At 41.6% G+C, this 18,742-nt stretch overlaps 1 protein-coding gene across 13 annotated transcripts in view; it reads left to right on the top strand.

The window, feature by feature from the left end:
- Positions 1-12,629, top strand: part of DLC1 (DLC1 Rho GTPase activating protein) — a 407,206-nt gene extending 394,577 nt beyond the window's left edge. For all 13 annotated transcript variants that reach the window (XM_082444583.1, XM_082444577.1, XM_082444585.1 and 10 more), the window contains 8 exons: positions 1,712-1,871; positions 1,978-2,176; positions 3,866-4,079; positions 5,674-5,788; positions 7,138-7,356; positions 8,137-8,354; positions 9,086-9,259; positions 10,056-12,629. In XM_082444583.1, coding sequence (XP_082300709.1) covers positions 1,712-1,871; positions 1,978-2,176; positions 3,866-4,079; positions 5,674-5,788; positions 7,138-7,356; positions 8,137-8,354; positions 9,086-9,259; positions 10,056-10,176 — 1,420 coding nt within the window. In that variant the 3' untranslated portion in view covers positions 10,177-12,629. The remainder of the gene's footprint in view (positions 1-1,711; positions 1,872-1,977; positions 2,177-3,865; positions 4,080-5,673; positions 5,789-7,137; positions 7,357-8,136; positions 8,355-9,085; positions 9,260-10,055) is intronic.
- The last annotated feature ends 6,113 nt before the right edge of the window (positions 12,630-18,742 follow it).

Below are 18,742 nucleotides of genomic sequence, written 5' to 3'. Positions count from 1 at the left end.
TCTCTACATTGACATCCCAGCGCATTTTGCAGTGTCAGCTGGGTATCCTTAAGTCTTTTCACCAGTCTAAGTGTTCATTATCCAGTTGCACAACTACCACTCCTTATAAAAATGGAGAAGTGGCCCAATTCATGAGTAGCGCTCGGTAGCAAACCAGAGAGTCAGCAGAGCAATGTAACCCTTCTCTCTCCAGCTCCTCCCCTCCTTGGGACTCATAGTGAGGTTAACTTCGGCATCAAAGCATCTCCTGTTCAAAGGCTGTTATTATGTGAGCCCTGCTAAATACAGAAGTTGTTTGTTCTGAATGACAGAAATAAGTATTGACTGGTTTATCCCCACATGCTTCAGATTCTCGGTGGAGATCGTAATGTGTTCCTTGCACATTCCGCCGCTGGGCTTTTCTCCCCCGACAAAGCGAGTATTATGCACACTTATAGCCGTGATACCATATACTTAACTGTATGGAAACACAAATTTGGCTGTGTGCTTCAGTTTTACCTTTCCTAGAGCTATAAACAGTAACACGCCATGGCTGTGGGGTAAGCACTCAAAAGTCAAGGCAGTCTGCCTTGCGCCGTGTTCCTCTATGCCTCGAGTCAGGGTTTCCCAGCTGGCTATTTAAAACTGCATACTTTACGTTCTCATTTCTGGGTTGTCCCCACCAGCACCACCAAACCCTCAAGAATCTGAAAGTCCATAATACCTCCTGGGTTCTGGTCAGTTTTTCCAGTGAGTCCAAACCAAATGTTAAAGCCTCACATTGTGGGATCCACGGAGTGAGGAGAAATTCTACACAAAGTTCTTTTCCTGTTCGGCCTTGCCCTTTCTTGTCCCATTTAGAGAGGTCATTTGTAGAGCTGAAATTTCTGCTTGACAGCATTAAATGCATGACATTGGTTTCCTGCTGCTGCATATACTGCTCCGGCTGGACCTGGTGTCAGGACTCCAGGGAGCCTGGCGTAGGCTCACAAAACCCTCATTGTTCTTCTCCGTCTTCCTTTAGAAAGCTAAAGATGTTATATTCTCTGGGGTCATCAGTAGGAGAATTTATTTTGACTTCGGGTCATTAGCTTGGCCCCCACTGTTGAGCTCTGGAGTTGGTTCTCATTATGTCAGACCAACATCATGCATCTGCTGTTTTCTCGTCCTGATCTTTTTTTTACCCTAAATACTTTGGATCTTATCAAGAACCTAGAAATGATTCTTGTCCATTTTCAGGACAAATAAGAACTTGTTTTTCAACTCTGTCCTGAAGCTCCTACTTAGGGTCTTGACTGTTCTTTTCTCCTTCTGTTCCTTCCTGTGCTGCCGTTTTGTAAGGAAGCCCATCACCTCCCTTAGGAACACAGACCCAGTTCTCAGAGTTACCACTGGAAAGAGAATCCCCAACTGAGGAGCTGTAACTGGGCCTCACAGCCCCAACCCTTAGAGGATGTAGAACAGCACTGTCCGATGGAACTCTCCGTGGTGGTAGAAATGTTCTATATTTGCACAGTCCAGTATGGTAGCTACCAGCCACAAATGGCTCGTGAGTGCTTAAAATGTGGCTGATACAACTGAGGAACTGAATTTGTAGTTCTGTTTAATTTAAATTTAAATAGCTACCTTATTAGCACAGATCTAGAGCCCACAGGGTTTAACTGCACAGATGGACAAAAACGTAGACAGACAAGTAAACATATCCCTCCAACCCCCAATATTTTTTCAATAGGGCTGTGCCCAAGTTCATGAAAAGGATCAAGGTTCCAGACTACAAGGACCGGCATGTATTCGGGGTCCCTCTGACGGTCAACGTGCAGCGCACAGGACAGCCCCTCCCCCAGAGCATTCAGCAGGCCATGCGCTACCTCCGCAACCATTGTCTGGATCAGGTGAGAGCCGCTGCCTGCAGGTCCCGCTTAATCATGGGAGTCCAGATGCATGCATCTTCTTCTAGTTTTGCAGTGAAAAAACACTTAATGTTTCTTTTTCCAATAGGTTGGACTCTTCAGAAAATCGGGTGTCAAATCCCGGATTCAGGCTCTGCGCCAGATGAATGAAAGCGCCATAGATTGTGTCAACTATGAGGGGCAGTCTGCTTATGATGTGGCAGACATGTTGAAGCAGTATTTTCGAGATCTTCCTGAGCCACTAATGACGAACAAACTCTCGGAAACCTTTCTGCAGATCTACCAATGTAAGTGTTCTTTGATCTTGACATTGTTGGCAGTGGGGAAAAGTGGGGTCAGCTGAAACCTGCAGTTCCTTTGATGTCATTCTCTGGGACCCACATGATGATCTCTTAGAAATACGTCATCGATTTCTTTCTTCCTTGACTTCTTGTTTGTGGAACAGGTTTCTGTGTACCTGTTGAATAATGCAAAAATAAATTTCCCTCGTCATCATTCTCTAATTACCGAAGCAACTGTGCATTTTTACATTCTGATCCAGGAGCTCGTGTTTTTCATTCGTTTCCAGAACAGTGTTATCTAAGACACTTAAAAGAGCAGATTCCGAGATCTCTCTCTCTCTGCCTTGTCTGTAGGCATTTCAGTTGCTTCACATTTCTCTAGCAGGGCCTGTTGTGTTTAAAGTTTCACAGGTGTCTGTGTTTTATCTTGCTGTAAAACGAATAAATAATCTTTTTCTGCTATTCATCTCAGCTTCTACCAGAAATACTTGGGAAAACAATACCCATGCCCATCTCACTTTTAAGTAAAGCTTAAAGCAAACAGTGGTCTGAATTAATGATCAAGATCAGGATTATAGCTTTTACAGCCTTGTGTTTTTCTTGGCTCAGTGTGGTATTACAGCAATGTAATTTAAAAGCAGCTTCTCTCAGTGCTTGAACTGTCTTTAGAACTGGCACGTGGGACTTTATTTTATGAGAAATGGAGTTGGTCTGGATTATTTCATTATTTGTTTCGTCCTTTCAGATTTTATGAAAACACAGGTCACATTTCCCCCACTAAGGTATTTGTTATGTATTGTAACCATGGAGCTGTTTAATTAGTTTGTCCTATGGAGCTGCATTTGAGTGACTTCAATTTTCCACCACATGCCTTTTAAAAGAAAAATTTGCCTAGTAAAGGAGACCTGAAAGTTGTGTTCCACATTTTCTACGTGTATTATTTTATTTATATATATATAATATTATATATAATACATTATAATTGTATTATAATACATAAATATTATATAATGTTATAATACATTATATTGTTATATTATTTATATTATATATTTTTTATGGGTTTATTTCTCAAGCGTGTATTTTTATAGTAGCCTCTCAGTAGGGCTTTCTAAAACTTAAAGAAATTACTAGTTAAACATACGTGTTGTTTAAATGGAATATTTTAGCAGCTTCCTTTCCCCATTTAAGGAATGAGCAGATCAGTTGAAATCAGGAGAGTCCACAGAGATGCTGAACATTTTGTAGTCAAGGTGAAGAAATCTCGGTTCTCATCCTCTTGTATGTCTTTGATAAGATTTCTCGTTGAAACTAAAGTATAGCCTATAATGTTCAGTAATTAAGAATGGTAAACTAGGAGTTTCAAAAAAGTACTTAGAAAAGAAAGAACCGTTCTGTAAAGTAAAAGAAAAGAGCAGGCATCATCTGGAGCTGAACTCTGAGGTGGATTCAGGAGTATATTGGCGTTGTGGGTTTTTAAAAATTGTAACTCCTCCACAGGCAGGAAGTACTTGAGGGTAGTGACGCTGGTGGCCATCCCTAATTTCTTCCGTATTAATCTCAAGTACACTTTTTGCAAGTGCTTGTTCAGTGCTGGGCTGAGGTCTTTGATGCCGCTATTTGCTTTGGGACGTTTCCTTGCGAACGTACATGGAAAATCACTGGGTTGATGGGGTAAATGCTGGTGTCGTGCAGATGTGCCCAAGGACCAGCGCCTCCAGGCGATCAAGGCCGCCATCATGCTTCTGCCTGACGAGAACCGGGAGGTCCTGCAGACGCTCCTCTACTTCCTGAGCGATGTCACAGCAGCTGTGAAGGAGAACCAGATGACTCCCACCAACTTGGCCGTGTGCTTGGCGCCTTCCCTCTTCCACCTCAACACCCTCAAGAGAGAGAATTCCTCTCCAAGGTACGGGTCCGGTCAGACGCGCGCGTGCACGGTCAGACGCGCACGCGTGATGGTCAGACGCGCACGCGTGATGGTCAGACGCGCACGCGCATGCTCCATTCTTTAGACAGAAGAATCCTCCCTTTCCTTATAGGGCTGTCCGTGTGTTTTTGTTGGATTCATACCTGAATCCAGCAAAAAGGAGTTTGACCTCCATCCTTCACAGCCCACGTTCCTCCCTTGTGCTGCTTCCGCTGCTTCCATTCTTCTCGGCCCTGGGGGTGCGACTTCCTAGACAATCTCGTTTCAGCCAGGTTTTGAGAGAGATTTGCATTACTGCTTTGCCGTGGCAGGTGTTTCCCCTGCTCCTCCCCTCAGTGCTCTCTGTAATATTGTCATCATACTTTCTGCCGGCAAACAGACAAGAGAGTTTACAGACCTCAAAAACTGGATGGGGGACGAGAGCCCTGCTGCCTTGGCTTCTGCATAAATAAAACCAAGCTGCCTTGGCTTCTTCAGTAGAACCAAGCTGCCGACCTGTGTGGGAAGTTGAAAGGAGCTGGATCTGAAATGACTAAGGATGACGTTGAGCCTCAAAGTTAAGACTCAGCTGAGCCAATTGTTGCAAAGTTTCTCCTTAGATGTAGACAAGATCGAAGTGACTGTGGAAATCAAGGAATCTGGAACATAACAAAGGCTCTTTTGCTCAGCACTTATTCTGTCCCCAGCATAGGGCTACACCCTGGACATTGATTATCTTCTTTAATCCTCATAACAATCGTAGGAGTTGAAGCTCCTGTTAGTATCTATTTTACACATGAGACAAGACTGCAGGGCGGGTCACTTAAGTAAGTATTGAATAACTTGCCTATACTGATAGGAAAAAAATGGCAGAACCAGTTGGATCATCTTACTTATATGAATATTTCGTATAAAGGCCTCATGGTGAAGTGTGTGAGAAAGGGGTCACTAACCCCCTTCTACTAAATTCATCCTGCGGATCCTTTCCCTCAGCTGTAAAGGAACTTGACAAATGTTTCTCAGCTGTAGGCATGAGGCCTGGTTGTGCTAGTGAAGTTAGCTTTGCTTCTGAAAGCCATACAATGCTTAATTAACTGGTTCTGTGTTTAATGGGATGGAGAGCTAGAGGTGAGCAGAAGAGAGAGATCAGATAAGATTAAGACAAAAGCTCTAGGAAACAATAGACTTTTCTCTCACTGACAGGAGGGGCTCCTGTTTATTTACACTGGAAAGAATGATCCTGTTTAGCCCCTTGACTAGTGCCTCCCACCCACATACTCCTCAAAGCTGCCTTTCCTTCCTGCCACCCCACACGGTATAGACCTTACAAGCTGCCCTATTTAAATAGGAACCTATTTAATGTGATGGTTTTAAATAACCTAGATTTCATCGGAGACAGTCTCTTCCGTGTTTTTTGTGCATCGTTGATACGACTGAGAAATTCTAGTGACCAAAGTAAAGCTCTCCTTAACCACTTAATGACAAATAGCCTCCAGTGAAAGTCTTTTTCTCTCCTTTAGGTTTCCTCGAATAACACATTGATTAAAAATATATAAATATTTGAATCTTTCCCTTTCCTTATTTCTCTCTCTAGGGTAATGCAAAGAAAACAAAGCTTGGGCAAACCAGATCAGAAAGATTTGAATGAAAATCTTGCTGCCACTCAAGGGCTAGCCCATATGATTGCTGAGTGCAAGAAGCTTTTCCAGGTAAGGAGATGGGAAGTTTTGTTATTTGTCAAGGATGATGTAAATGAGGACAAAATCTTGGGCACCATACTTGTTCACATTGTTTTTTTGGCCGCGCTGTGCGGCATGCGGAATCTTAGTTCCCAAACCGGGGACTGAACCCTTGCCACCTGCATTGAGAGTGCGGAGTCTTAACCACTCGACTGCCAGGGAGGTCCCAACTTGTTCACATCTTAACCAAAAGGTCTTTTCCACAGCTGAAGATTATATATGTAGTCTGAGAATGTCTTATTTATATATTTTATAATGTATAAGCTCATTAGAGTTAATATGTTAATGAAATTGCCTACCTCCATACCCCTTTACTTAGAAAGCAAAAGTAACAAATTATCTGAAATAAATTCTGTATCTGAGGTGCAGCCACTATGGAAAACACTATGGCCATTCCTTAAAAAATTAAAAATAGAACTACCTTAGGATCCAGCAATTCCATTCCTGGGTATATCCAAAGAAAACAAAAACACTAATTCAAAAAGATACATGCACCCCAATGGTCATAGCATTATTTACAATAGCCAATGGAAGCAACCTAAGTGTCCATCAACAGATGAATGGATAAAGAAGATGTGGTGGGGAGGGTGTGTGTGTGTATGAAATGAAATACTACTCAGCCATTAAAATAAAAGAATGAAATTTTGAATTTTACCATTTGCAACAATAGGGATGGACCTGGAGGGTATTATGCTTAGTGAAATAAGTCAGGCAGGGAAAAACAAGTACTGTATGTTATTGCATACATGTGGAATCTAAAAAAATAAGACAAAGAATGAATATAACAAAACAGAAACAGACTCACAGGAATAGAGGACAAACTAGTGGCTTGAAAGGTAAGAGGGGTGTGGTGGGCAAGGGGATTAAGAGGTACAAACTACTGTGTATAAAATAAGTAAGCGACAGGCTATATTGTACAGCATAGGGAATATAGCCCATATTTTACAATAACTTTAATGGAGCATAATCTATAAAGTTTTTGATCACTATGTTGTACACTTGAAACTATTGTAATATTGTAAATCAGCTAACTGTACTTCAATTAAAAAAAATCTGTCTTCGTCAATGTACACCCTATTTTAATCACTTACTCTCCTACTGTAACTTTCTAAAGAAGAGGACCTCACACAAAAATAAGCTTTCTGGGTACCTTTATGAAGGTGATCTGCTTGCGTCCTCACGATACCACATGAGGTCGGCAGGGACACTCCTCCATCTGTTGGAAGCAGGGGGACTGGACCGCTTGCACTGCCTTGAGGACCCTGCCGCTTCCTCTGATGGGCAACAAACCTCCTTTATGTCTCTCGTGTCCCTCCCAGGTTCCTGAGGAAATGAGCCGATGTCGAAATTCCTACACCGAACAAGAGCTGAAGCCGCTTACCCTAGAAGCGTTAGGACGCCTTTGTAATGATGAGTCAGCCAACTACCAACACTTCCTCCAGGACTGTGTGGACAGCCTGTTTAAAGAGGTCAAAGAGAAATTCAAAGGCTGGGTCAGCTACTCTACATCTGAGCAGGCTGAGCTATCCTATAAGAAGGTATGTCGTCTCCCTGTTGTCAGCCATTTGAATTCTAGTGGTCAGGACTTGGGTTCATCAGAAACAAGATACCCTTTTGCCAACACACTTCTCCTTGGGGATCTGTCACCCATTCCCTTCCTTATAGAGCTAGGCAGCCAGGTGATTCATATCCCCCATGTAAGAGTGGAAACCAGTTCAGTGAGGAATAGTACTCATTGAACACGTGTCAGGGGAATCAAAATACCTAATGAAATTCTTTGGTTCCACAGAAACACACTAGAATTCCCTGGAATGTTTTACTAATGGTATTGGGCCTTTGGGTATTTTGTGACGTGCTTAGATATTTCCATCATTTGATTGGAATCCTCTTGGGCTCTCTTCTGTTCTCAGTCTCTCTTCTCTTGGCCCTTGAATGAGCAGGGAGTGCTGGGTGGGTGGGTGGTTAACTTGAAAGCCCCTTAAGGGCAGAGGCATCCTGTATTGCTTTGCATGATAGGTGCATGGAGGTATTTGAGAAGAAACAATGAGAGCAGTCGGATGGCCATGCAGGCTTGGGAGTGCAGATAGATCTTAGTTTTATTACATTGACCCTAATGTGGGTCCCAGGAAAACAGATATAACCGGAGGTGACGCCAGCAGTACTATTTGCTTTCTGGCCTGATCTTGAATGTACTTGGGGTCAGCAGCCTATTAAAGCCAGAAATAAACATTAGGACCACGTACCCAGCTAGTAGTTTGCCTTCAGAGTCTAGGTGTGTGGGAATTGTCTCAGCACTGAAAAGTACATCCTCTTTTCAGGTGAGTGAAGGACCACCTCTAAGGCTTTGGAGGGCAACCATTGAAGTCCCTGCATCGCCTGAGGAAATCTTAAAGCGCCTACTTAGAGAGCAGCACCTCTGGGATGTAGACTTGTTGGATTCAAAAGTGATTGAGATCCTGGACAGCCAAACTGAAATTTACCAGTATGTCCAAAACAGTATGGCCCCCCATCCTGCTCGGGACTACGTTGTTCTGAGGTGAGAGCTTCCGGATTGATTATTGCGGCAAGGATGAGCCTCTGTGGCACCGAATGTTATAAGATGTTAACATTATTTAAAATAGAACGTTTGCTTCCAGAAAAGCGTTGAACCCTTCCAAATATGAAAAATATATCCTCATTTATTCCAACAGTGTGTCCATCCCTGAAAATGGTTTGAACTCTTTTGGAATTGAGCTCAGAAAGAGAGGCACATTCCATTGAACGTGCTCAGTGGTAGCTGATTTTTGCCCCCTTTAGGATAGATTTTCTCGTTAGAAACAGCTAGTGAATGCATAAGCCAGGAAATAACATTTGGGTCCCAAGTGAGCTGTGGTTAAAGCTGATTCATATGTGATTCATAAATTCTCTGAAGATATTATTGAAAGAAGAATTCCAAAAATCTTTGAGGAAATGTCACATCATTAGTCCAGAACTTCTCCAACAGAGTAACATTTGGATGTCCATGTTCTAATACATTTGTGAAATATAAAAAGGGTTTTCAGACCCACTTCAGATTGGTTCTCTTTCCAAGAACTGACTGTGTGAGCTTAAATACCACTGCAGAAGGGGCTCTGTTGAAGTTAGTCATTCAGGAGTCCTTGCACAAGGATGGATGCACGGTGTGGCCCCCATCCTGCCCTTCAGCTGCCTCCTCTAAGAGTGAGGCCCCGTTCTAAACTCGGCTTCCAGGAAACTCCATTTTTTCCCCCTCTCGTTTTGTCCCTACAGAACATGGAGGACTAATTTACCCAAGGGAGCTTGTGCCCTTGTACTCACCTCCGTGGATCACGACCGGGCCCCTGTGGTGGGAGTGAGGGTCAATGTACTCCTGGCCAGGTATCTAATCGAACCCTGCGGGTCAGGGAAATCCAAACTCACCTACATGTGCAGAGCTGACTTAAGGTATGTTCTGATGCTGATTTTGTTTTGTTTTGTTTTGTTTTACATCTTGAATGAGGGGCGTAAAGAAGATTCAGACTTCTGGTCTGATGCAAAAAACGTCTTAAATGAATACATCCTTGCATCTTGGATGCTCTGTGGAGAGCGGTGCTTATAAAGTAACTCCTTCATGTTTCTTGGTCTTCTGGGTACCACTTACTAATTTCCACCCCTTAGAGAATGTGGTACTAAAGCAATGTGGATGTGGTGGTTCTGCCATGAACTTAAAGCCACAGGAAATGAGAGTTTGAATTAGCAACCAGATGTTTCTCATTTTATATTCAAAGAGGTTTGAATAATGTGACATGCCCTTTTAGTAATTAATTAGGCCTATACTGTGTGCCATAGATCAGTGCGAATTCTTATCAGAAAATGAACGAAATGCAGCAACACCAACAAGAAAAAAACAAACCTCTAAAAACTTTCCAAAGTGGCTCTCCTGTTAAATAAATCCTCATTTGAAGTCTTTACAGCTCCGTACTGCAAGTATCTGTATGGTCTGTTTTTGTTCTATATGCCAGAGCTTTCTTTCCTGAACAGTTTCACTCAGTATCTGCACTCAATATGTTGTTCTTTGAGAAACTTCTGGTTCCAAAAGTGTAATGGAGGTGCCAGCAGATTACTTTGGAATAATAAGAGAGATCTTTACTTGCACATTTGGCTGATCAAGAAATAGAAGTATATTCAGAACTCCCTTCAGCTGATTCAGGGTTTTCCAACTCGAATAATTTATTTGCGTTTCCTTTTCTGTCTGTCGTAGGGGCCACATGCCAGAGTGGTACACGAAATCTTTTGGACATTTGTGTGCAGCTGAAGTTGTAAAGATCCGAGACTCCTTCAGTAATCAGAACACTGAAACCAAAGACACCAAATCTAGGTGATTCCCGAAGCATGTCCATTATCTGGGCCTTTGTTTCTAGAACCGTTGCCAGTCCTTGGAAGATTGGGTTCAGTGTCTGATCCTGAAACAAAACTACAAGTTGGAGTGTGGGAATTGACTATAGTGATTTGATACATTTTTAAAGCTGCTTTCTATTTGTTTAAGGTCTGTATTATGGACCTTGACTGGAATATATGACTGTGCAAAAAAAAAAAAAAAAAGTATTCCTATTCGAATTGCTTCTGAGAAGCAAAACTATAAATACATTAGGGAAGATAATGAAGAGACGTCACTCTCTTGCGATGTCGGTGTCTGTGTACGTGTACCTATGTCATTTTCTTTGCAGTGTGTGGAGGGACTGGTGTATCCACTGGAATAGTTGGTCCTCTTTGACATATTTTCTCGCTGAGAAGAGCAAAGAAAGGTTTGCACAGAGGGGTGTGTGTATGTGTGTTTGTTGCTGGTCGAATGGCATAGATGTGTAAGTTGGGCTACAGTGTCTGGCACACTGAGACACCTCCAAGAAGGATCTTGATGCATCAGGTTCAGTTTAACCTGGAATATCTGACTACCCATGGAATTATCCAGAAAGTGAACCCATTTATTTTGGGGTGTCAGACAACCCACCCTTGTCTGGTTTTTTTTTTTCCTGAGTTAGTAAACATATTCCTTCTCCACCAACCTCTTCTTTACCTTAAAAGTGATTGTAATAAATTTGCTTGGATAGCCCATTTTAAACGCAGTTTGTCTCTAGACCTGATTGCAGATAGCAAAGTTGTTTTTATCCAGTACAGGTGAATTCAGGGATGGAAATTCCCCCTTGCTAGCTCCAAAGCACAGTTTTGTTTTTTTGGTTTTTAAGTTGAGATGTGAAAACTGAGCACTCTTAACATCTACTCCTGAATCAAATATCAACACCTTTTACGTGTCCGCAAATTCTTTGCATTTCCGTGTTAGGAGAAACTCTTTAAGGCACTATGTATGGGAACACAGGAAACTGTGTCCCAAGGAAATTCTTATAAATTTAACCCAACCACAAAAGTTGCTTGTTGTTATGGTTATTAACAGCATTTTTGAAAGCTGCATATGTTAATTGGATTTGTCCTTATCAGCAAATAGGGGTTTTTTTAAATTTTGTTTTTCCTACATTTCTTTCTCTTCTCCTTTACGAAGCCCCTGGAAATATATTTTAGTAGTAATGGAAAGTAGTAATCACAGTAAAAAACAAACAAACAAAAACACACTAGTGCAGGGTTTTGGAAGGGTGGTCTTTATACAGGTTTTACTGTAACGGTAAAGGTTGGCTCAAAAGACAGTATTAGTGAATTTATTTTATATGGATCAAAAGTGAATAATGTATGAATGAGAGTTGTAAGAAGGACTTTTATTTTGTTATAATTTAGTTACCATTGTCAGTGTTATTTCAAAGGTTCTTTGAAGAATTAGGGGGCAGGGGACAGATCAGAGTTTAATTTGAGTATTTTGGATATTAGCGTGCCTCATGAAGATATACTTGTATATTCAACTTTAATGGCTTTGAGATTTGTAAGATTATATGTTGTATATACCATTCTATTAAGAAACATGTACGCCTGCCTGTCCACTGTGCTTTCCAACATAGATAAAGCATGATAAAGATTATTATTTAAAATATACTTGTATTTATACCTCAGATATTCTTTTGGATTTTGTACCTCAAGACTTTTTTGGTTTTTTTTTTTTCGTTTGTTTTTTTTGCTAATGTAAATACACTTTACATGAATACAGTCTAAGTGAAAAAAAGTAAATAAGAGGTTTATAACTTGCTCTATATCTGTACAGAATATAATCAATAAGTGCACTATTAAATGTTTAAAGTAAGGGAAACGTCTGGCCTGCTTTCCACTGTATCACATCTCACTCCCACCCTTAAAACCACAGATGGCAAGGCATACCATCCTAGCATCAACTAAACTGAAAATACAGGTTTGCTACAGGAAAAATCGGACTGCAAATCATTCCAAGGCCAAACTGCAACTGAGCCACTCACTAACAAACAGGAAACCCTGGTGAAGGTTCAGGAAGCACAGAGATGCTCTCCAAACAAAGGTCTCGAGGAAACGATACTGAGAAAGTTACAAGAATAAGCAACAGCAACCGAAAGATGCTCATAAGCAAAGCCAAGGTCACCGATTCATCCCACAAAAGGTCTCTTTCCCACTGTTTGGCTTTCCTGTTGAAAGGATTCCTTACATATTTGACCAGAGGAGAATGTGAAGGATGTGAACATTTTCAAGAACTCTGCTTTAAGCCACCTAAAGTTATATTGCCACAACTTACTAATTGTGACTAATTGCCTAGGTTGTAAGCTCTCTGAGAGCAGGGCTCTTCTACACGTCTTTATAATCCCCTACAGCAGCTTTCAGTGTTTTGTACTTGTAGGCACCTAATAAATTTATTATTTGCCAAATGGAATCGATTGAATCAGCGTCTGTTATTTGAAAAGGAAGAGAATCTAGGATGCTGTCTGTCTTAAGCCCTCACTTTGGCTCATCGATGCCCATTTTGAGATGGCAGAGACTGGAACTCGTTAAACCTAGTGAAATCTTAAAGTTCAAAAACTGGCGAAGATGACATAGATATTCTACAGAGATGCTCTGGATTCTAAATTAGAGAGTTCTTTGTGCTGGAATTTCAACCAGTCTCATTCCTCCGATACAATGTGATATGCATCTTAGATTTGATTTTGACAGATACTCACTCTGGGCATAGTAAAGGAGAAAAACCAATCTCGATATAATTTTTTTAAAAGACACACACAGACCAAAGCCTTTTTTATTTACTTCTGCCTCCAGTCCTGGTTTCCTCAGAGCCATATAAAATGGAAGATCAAAATGTCTGAAATACCTAATAATTCAGTTGTTTGCACAGCTCTGGAGTCATGAGTTACTAATAGGCTACATGTGGTTACCAGGATGGAAGAGATGCTCTCACGGGCACCCAGGTAGATTCAGATTGCTTTTGTCACAACCTGTTTTCCTATTTACCTCATTTAGTCAGTTATTCCAACACCTATTTATATTTAGCTCACACGGTGCTCAGACCTGAAGATTCCAAAGTCCTGAAAATCTGCTTTCAGAGATACTAAGATAGAAATGATAACGCCCCGTAGCATCCTGCCTACCAATTTACAGATAGCATAACTTGGAAGATTCTAACAAAATTAAATGGATTCTTAAGAGGGTTTGTTATTTTTTCCCTCCCAGGGCTAAGGGAAACAGCTGAGATTTTGGGAAAGTAAAAACTGAGGAAAAACTAGGGAAGATAATCCAAATTGGTGCTTTTCCAACACCACTGGTTAGGGCGGTGTGTGTGTGTCCAGGGGGAAGCAAAGGCTGTAGAGAGGTGTGTGGGATGTAATAGTTACGCTCATGGGTCTTTATGCCACTTTTGTCCACTTTTCACATGCTTAATCCTCACACGCACCCCACAAAGCATAGGTATTATCCTTCTAAGGACTATGGCTATGACTTAGTGACGAATTAAGGTGCCCAGAGCCAGAAAGAGGAGCTGAAATTCCAGCTCAGTACCTCTACCCCAGACCATCTCCCATCTGCTGATCTTTCCCTAATCCGGAGGCAAACTAATAGTAAGGGCCAATTCACTTACGTCGCATCAGCATCAGAATCGGGAAGAATGCAAGGAAAAGGAAGGTCCATAGCAAAATAACCACACATTAGTCAAGGTTGCCAAGAAATTATTCTGTCACCCGATTACTGAGATGCTTAAGGAGAAATTAAGTAGGTCAAGATAGAGTTGAGGCAAAAGTTTTGTTTCAGGTTGAAAGAATTTGTAGTTGTGTTTGCAAATTGAATACGTGATTTGCAGTGTACCGAGACTCCAGTGATGCCTCCCTGTGAGACATAGGACCTGCTCCTCCCCATCTGCAAGCGCAGAACGATCTGACGTGTGGTCAGATTGCAACCCACCCAACCCCTCTGATCTTGCATTGCTTCATGGATACAAGGGGCATAACTACTTACAGGCTTCTTAATCTGCAGCCCAGGACCAGAAGCCCAGTCCTGTGACTTTCTGCAATTCGTCATGATGCCCACCACACAAGAATATCATGAAGGGCTACTGACGTATTTGTGAAGGTGCTTTGAAAACCAAGAGCTATTGAAAGGTAAAGGAGCCTTCATGAAAGCAAAGTGGAGTTTAGCCCAAATGCTTTTCCCCACCTGCCTGTTGAAGCATACATAAATGATTATAAAGCAGAAATCCTAAACAATGAGATCATGGCATGCATGTCATCTTGGTGTTCCATCAGGATGAAATTTGCCTAAGGAATTTAAATTCCATTTGCCTAAGGAATGCAAATTACAAAAAACCTCAAAGAGCCTGTGGCAGGGAAAGCTCAGGTAGGTCTGTGCAGTTGCAGTGAAATTGGGCCCATTCTTCAGGGAATGATCAGTTTTTTTCAGGCTGGGAGTTTGCTAAATCATGTTGGCAGCTGTAGCCCAAAGTAATTACCCTCTCTGTGTATACACAGTTCCCATTAGAGCAGCCGGTTTGCCTGTCTGGACCCAAGGCTGTGTTGACAACTGTAGTATAAACACCTCTTTGCAGAGATTTTTCATCTCATTAGACTTAAAAAAAAAAAAAAAAATGAGGGCAAGAAATGTTCCTCATAGGGGATTTTCATTTCTTTCTCTTTCCTATCAAGATACAAAGCACTGTGGAAAGCAAAAGACTTACTCTTTTTATGACTCGTCATCAGCCATGACTTGGTGATGTTGTTCCCACAAAAATAGTGACTTGTTCCCGTAAAAATAGTCTGATTCCTAAGGAAAATGTTTTTAAAAGCTCTGTAGGTTACAGGTACTTGACAAATACAAAGATGTGTTTGGCTCACATCTGAGAGGACTTGCTGTTGAGCTACCATTTATTAAGCCTAATAATGTGCTAGGTACTGAAATATATGCTTTATTCAATTAATATTACATTTAAATCCCATAGCAGTCCTTTGAAGGAGAACTTACTAGCCTCATTTTATAAATGAAAAAGTTTAAAGAGGCAGGAACGCTTAAAGAAATAAAGGGACTCAAGAAATTCTAGAACAGCACTGTATGACAGAGCATTCTGCTCTAGTACGTGCGGCTGTTGTTGAAATGTGGCAAATGAGACTAAGGATCTGGATGTTTAATTCTATTTAATTTTTATTAAGTTAGATTTAAACAGTTCTAGGTAGCTAGTGGCTACTGGACTGGACAGTATAATTTTTATTGCAAAGATCTGAGAATAATTCCAAGCAATTCAATTCTTCTCTCTCTCTTCCACCTATAATAATCCTCCAAGGAAGGAAGGAAGGAAGAGGAAAGAAAGAAAGAAGAAAGAAAGGAGGGAGGGAGGGAAAGAGAGAAAGAGAAAGGAAAGAAAAGAAAAGGAAAGAAAGAAAGAAAGAAAGAAAAAGGAAGGAAGGAAAGAAAGGGGGAGGGAGGAAGGAAGGAGAAAGAAATATAGTAAATATTTGTAAAAATCCATATTTCGGGTCAGATAATACCCACTCAACATTCCACCAGCCACAAGACTAAAACTGTGTCTCCCCCAGCCTGTGGCCAGCTCCTAAACTTCTCAAGCTTGAGTTGGATGATCTCTTTTCTTTGCTGCTAGAGTATTTGTACCTCACCAAACCACATATAATGCTGTAGCTGATCTGAAAGAACGTTCTGTAATTCAAAATATTCTCCTCGGCTTGCTGCCAGCCACGGCATCCTCACAGATGCTGCGGTCCCAGCAACCACAGCAGTCCCTTCGTGGTTGGCGCCTGTCCCCTCGGTTTCCTTGTCACTGGTGTCCAGGCCTTCTTGCAGGCTGGTGAGACCAGCTACCCGGCAGCAGCTGTCAGAGCCCAGGGTATCCTTCACTGATAAGAGTTCTTGGTGAGGTGTCTGAACTTAAAAGTCAGTGGTAACAGCTCTAAGATAAAGATACATCTTCAACACTGGGTCCTAGCTTTTTGCTTCCAAGGACTCTTCACTATACTTCTTAACACCTTCCAGTCTTTTTCAAAGTTGTCAAATATTTGTGGTATTAAACAGTATAGCTTACTAAGAAGTAATGTGTTTTTTACAATTTTCAATATAGATATATATTATTTAAAACTGCTAATCAAGTCTAGAGGCATCTTAGAAATAAGTGCGAAATAACTTTTATTGGCACATGATTTGAGAGTTTTCTTAATGAAAAATAGCTTATGAAGGCTTTTAAGCTGAAGACCGTCCAAGGCCATAGACTCCCCCCCATCACTAGTCTGTAGCTGAGTGATGGTTCCTAGCCCTGATACTCAGATAATTAATCAAGGAAAAGGGGGATTTAATGTCATGCTCCAGAGAAACTAGTTTTCTTGACTTCCAAGGCTGGCCGATAGGATGTATTTTTTTCAGCAACAAACATAAGGCAAGCTCTATTTTGTTGCAGTATTTTAAAATGTAAAAATATGAATAGATCGTTAATATCATTCCAGGAAAGCAGGAAATGAAGAATTCACACAGACTGTAAAGATCATTAAAGCAAGAAGAGATGTGAAGCCCCTGGGACCATGCAAAATGTTTCAATATCTCAAAGAGCTAAAGAATATTTCACCCCATGACCCAGAATACTGAAAATGGGATATGTTTTCCTGCCACCATCCGGAAAGGAAAGAAGATAAATTTCCAGAAGCAAAGCAACCTGACTGGTAAGGCAGGATAAGCATACAGCTGTTGTTTGTTTTTAACCAACCTAATGCCGTAAACACTCTTGGGTCAGATTAATCTTCACCACAGGGTCACCCATGGACACCTCCAGTTGGCTGACCCTGAGAGGTGCAACAGGACCCTCCATGAACTCCCCCTTTTCAACGACTCCAGGAGATAGTTCAGCCTGACTTCAAAGGACCAGCGGCCATTTAAATTTCAGGATTGCAATTTTGGTGATTTTTTTTCTTTTTTTTTTTTTTTTGCCATTTCATGACAAAGCAGACCCAACAGAATAAGAAAGTGATTTCCAAGACTGATAACTTCGTTTCTTTGGTTTGACCCACTTTCTAGTTTTCTCTGATCCTAAACCCATTCCATGCCAAGAAGAGTACAAATAGAGATAAAATCAGGAAATATGAGGGACACTGGCTCCCAACAAAACCCTCATTTAAGCAACAAAAGAAGAAAGAAACAGTACAGGGAGGAAGCAAACAAAAGAAGGACCAGTGCTGGGTTTCCAATGGCTAAAATATACTCACTAAAATTCTTAAGTCTACATCACCCCTCCTGTACCTACCTCTGTGTTTGGAGACACCCAAAGAGCCAGACTCTCTTTCTTATATTGCCTAATGAAATGCCATTTCTTATTTCAATTTTCACACTAACTCCTTGGCCTCCTCCTTTTCTCATCCTCTCACGCTGGCCACTGTTCCTTCACACGAATGCCTCCTCTCTCCTATGACTTTTCTCTCCTCATTCTTTCAAACCAGCTTTACTCTTGGACCCTCCCCTGGCCTCCCACGTGGCCTGGACGACTCCCTCTGTCTCTTCCTTCATCTCTTTCCATCTCTCACGTCTCCACATGCCTCCCCTTCCCACCCCACATCCCTCAAAAAAAAATACCAAACCACACCAAAAGAAAACAAAAACACCACTGTAGTTTCTTAGGCTTCCTTTAATTTAATGCAAAGCAGAAAGGTCACTTTGTATTTCTCTTGCTTCTATTAATTTACAGGTATTCAGTCTATCTCTGCTAGATAGGCTAAGGAATTCTTTATCCATTGCCCTATTTGGGCAAGGACAGCTATGTGAAGTTGTCACAGAGGGAAGGTTACAAGACATGGTAAGGCACTGGGGAGAGAATTAATGGTCTTTCACTAAGCTAGACAGGTAAAGCCATAGCCAGGTAGTCGGAGAAAGCAGATCTGGGCATAGTTTTGTTAAGTTCAGGGACACATGTGCATAGGTTTGAAGACAAAGGAAATTTGCCAGTGGAGATGGAAGGAATACAGAGAGCCTCAAAGTCCCTCTGTGATGGGGAAAGAATGTGCTCACAGGACAGAGGGTGACTTTAAGGAAAGAAGGAGGATGCGTTGCTCTGGGACAGCAAGGAAGGACAGGCTGATAAAGGATTTTGGTCAACCAGAGCCTTGGGCTGTGTGATCAGAGAATGTTGAACTGGATGGAACTTTCAACATAACTAAATCCCACCATCTGATTTTCCAGAAGTGGAAGCAGGGTTAGAGAGGCTATGACTGCCCTGAGGTTTCAAACTGCAGCAACAAATGGGCTAGAAGTCACATTAGGGTGACAGCGGTCACCTGGAGGGGCTTAAGTTTTTCTCTCCAGTAAAACAGCACACGAATGCTGCAGTGATAGCCATTTCTCTCTGAGTTTACCTCCATCAGGTACTCTGGTGTGACTTTCATTCACACTTCTGACTCTTCTAGGGCTGGGACCCACGTCGCTGTCAGCCAGGAGTGTCATTTCTGCTTTCTCCGTCGTTACTCCCTAAAGTTGTGAGTAGCCATAGGGTTGCATGAATAATTGTGCATTTAAGCAGGTAGG

Source organism: Balaenoptera physalus (genome assembly GCF_965194825.1).
Source record: "Balaenoptera physalus genome assembly, chromosome: 21".
NCBI lineage: Eukaryota > Metazoa > Chordata > Mammalia > Artiodactyla > Balaenopteridae > Balaenoptera > Balaenoptera physalus.
The sequence above is the reverse complement of the archived record's forward strand: the minus strand, read 5'-3'. Positions and strand labels throughout refer to the sequence as shown.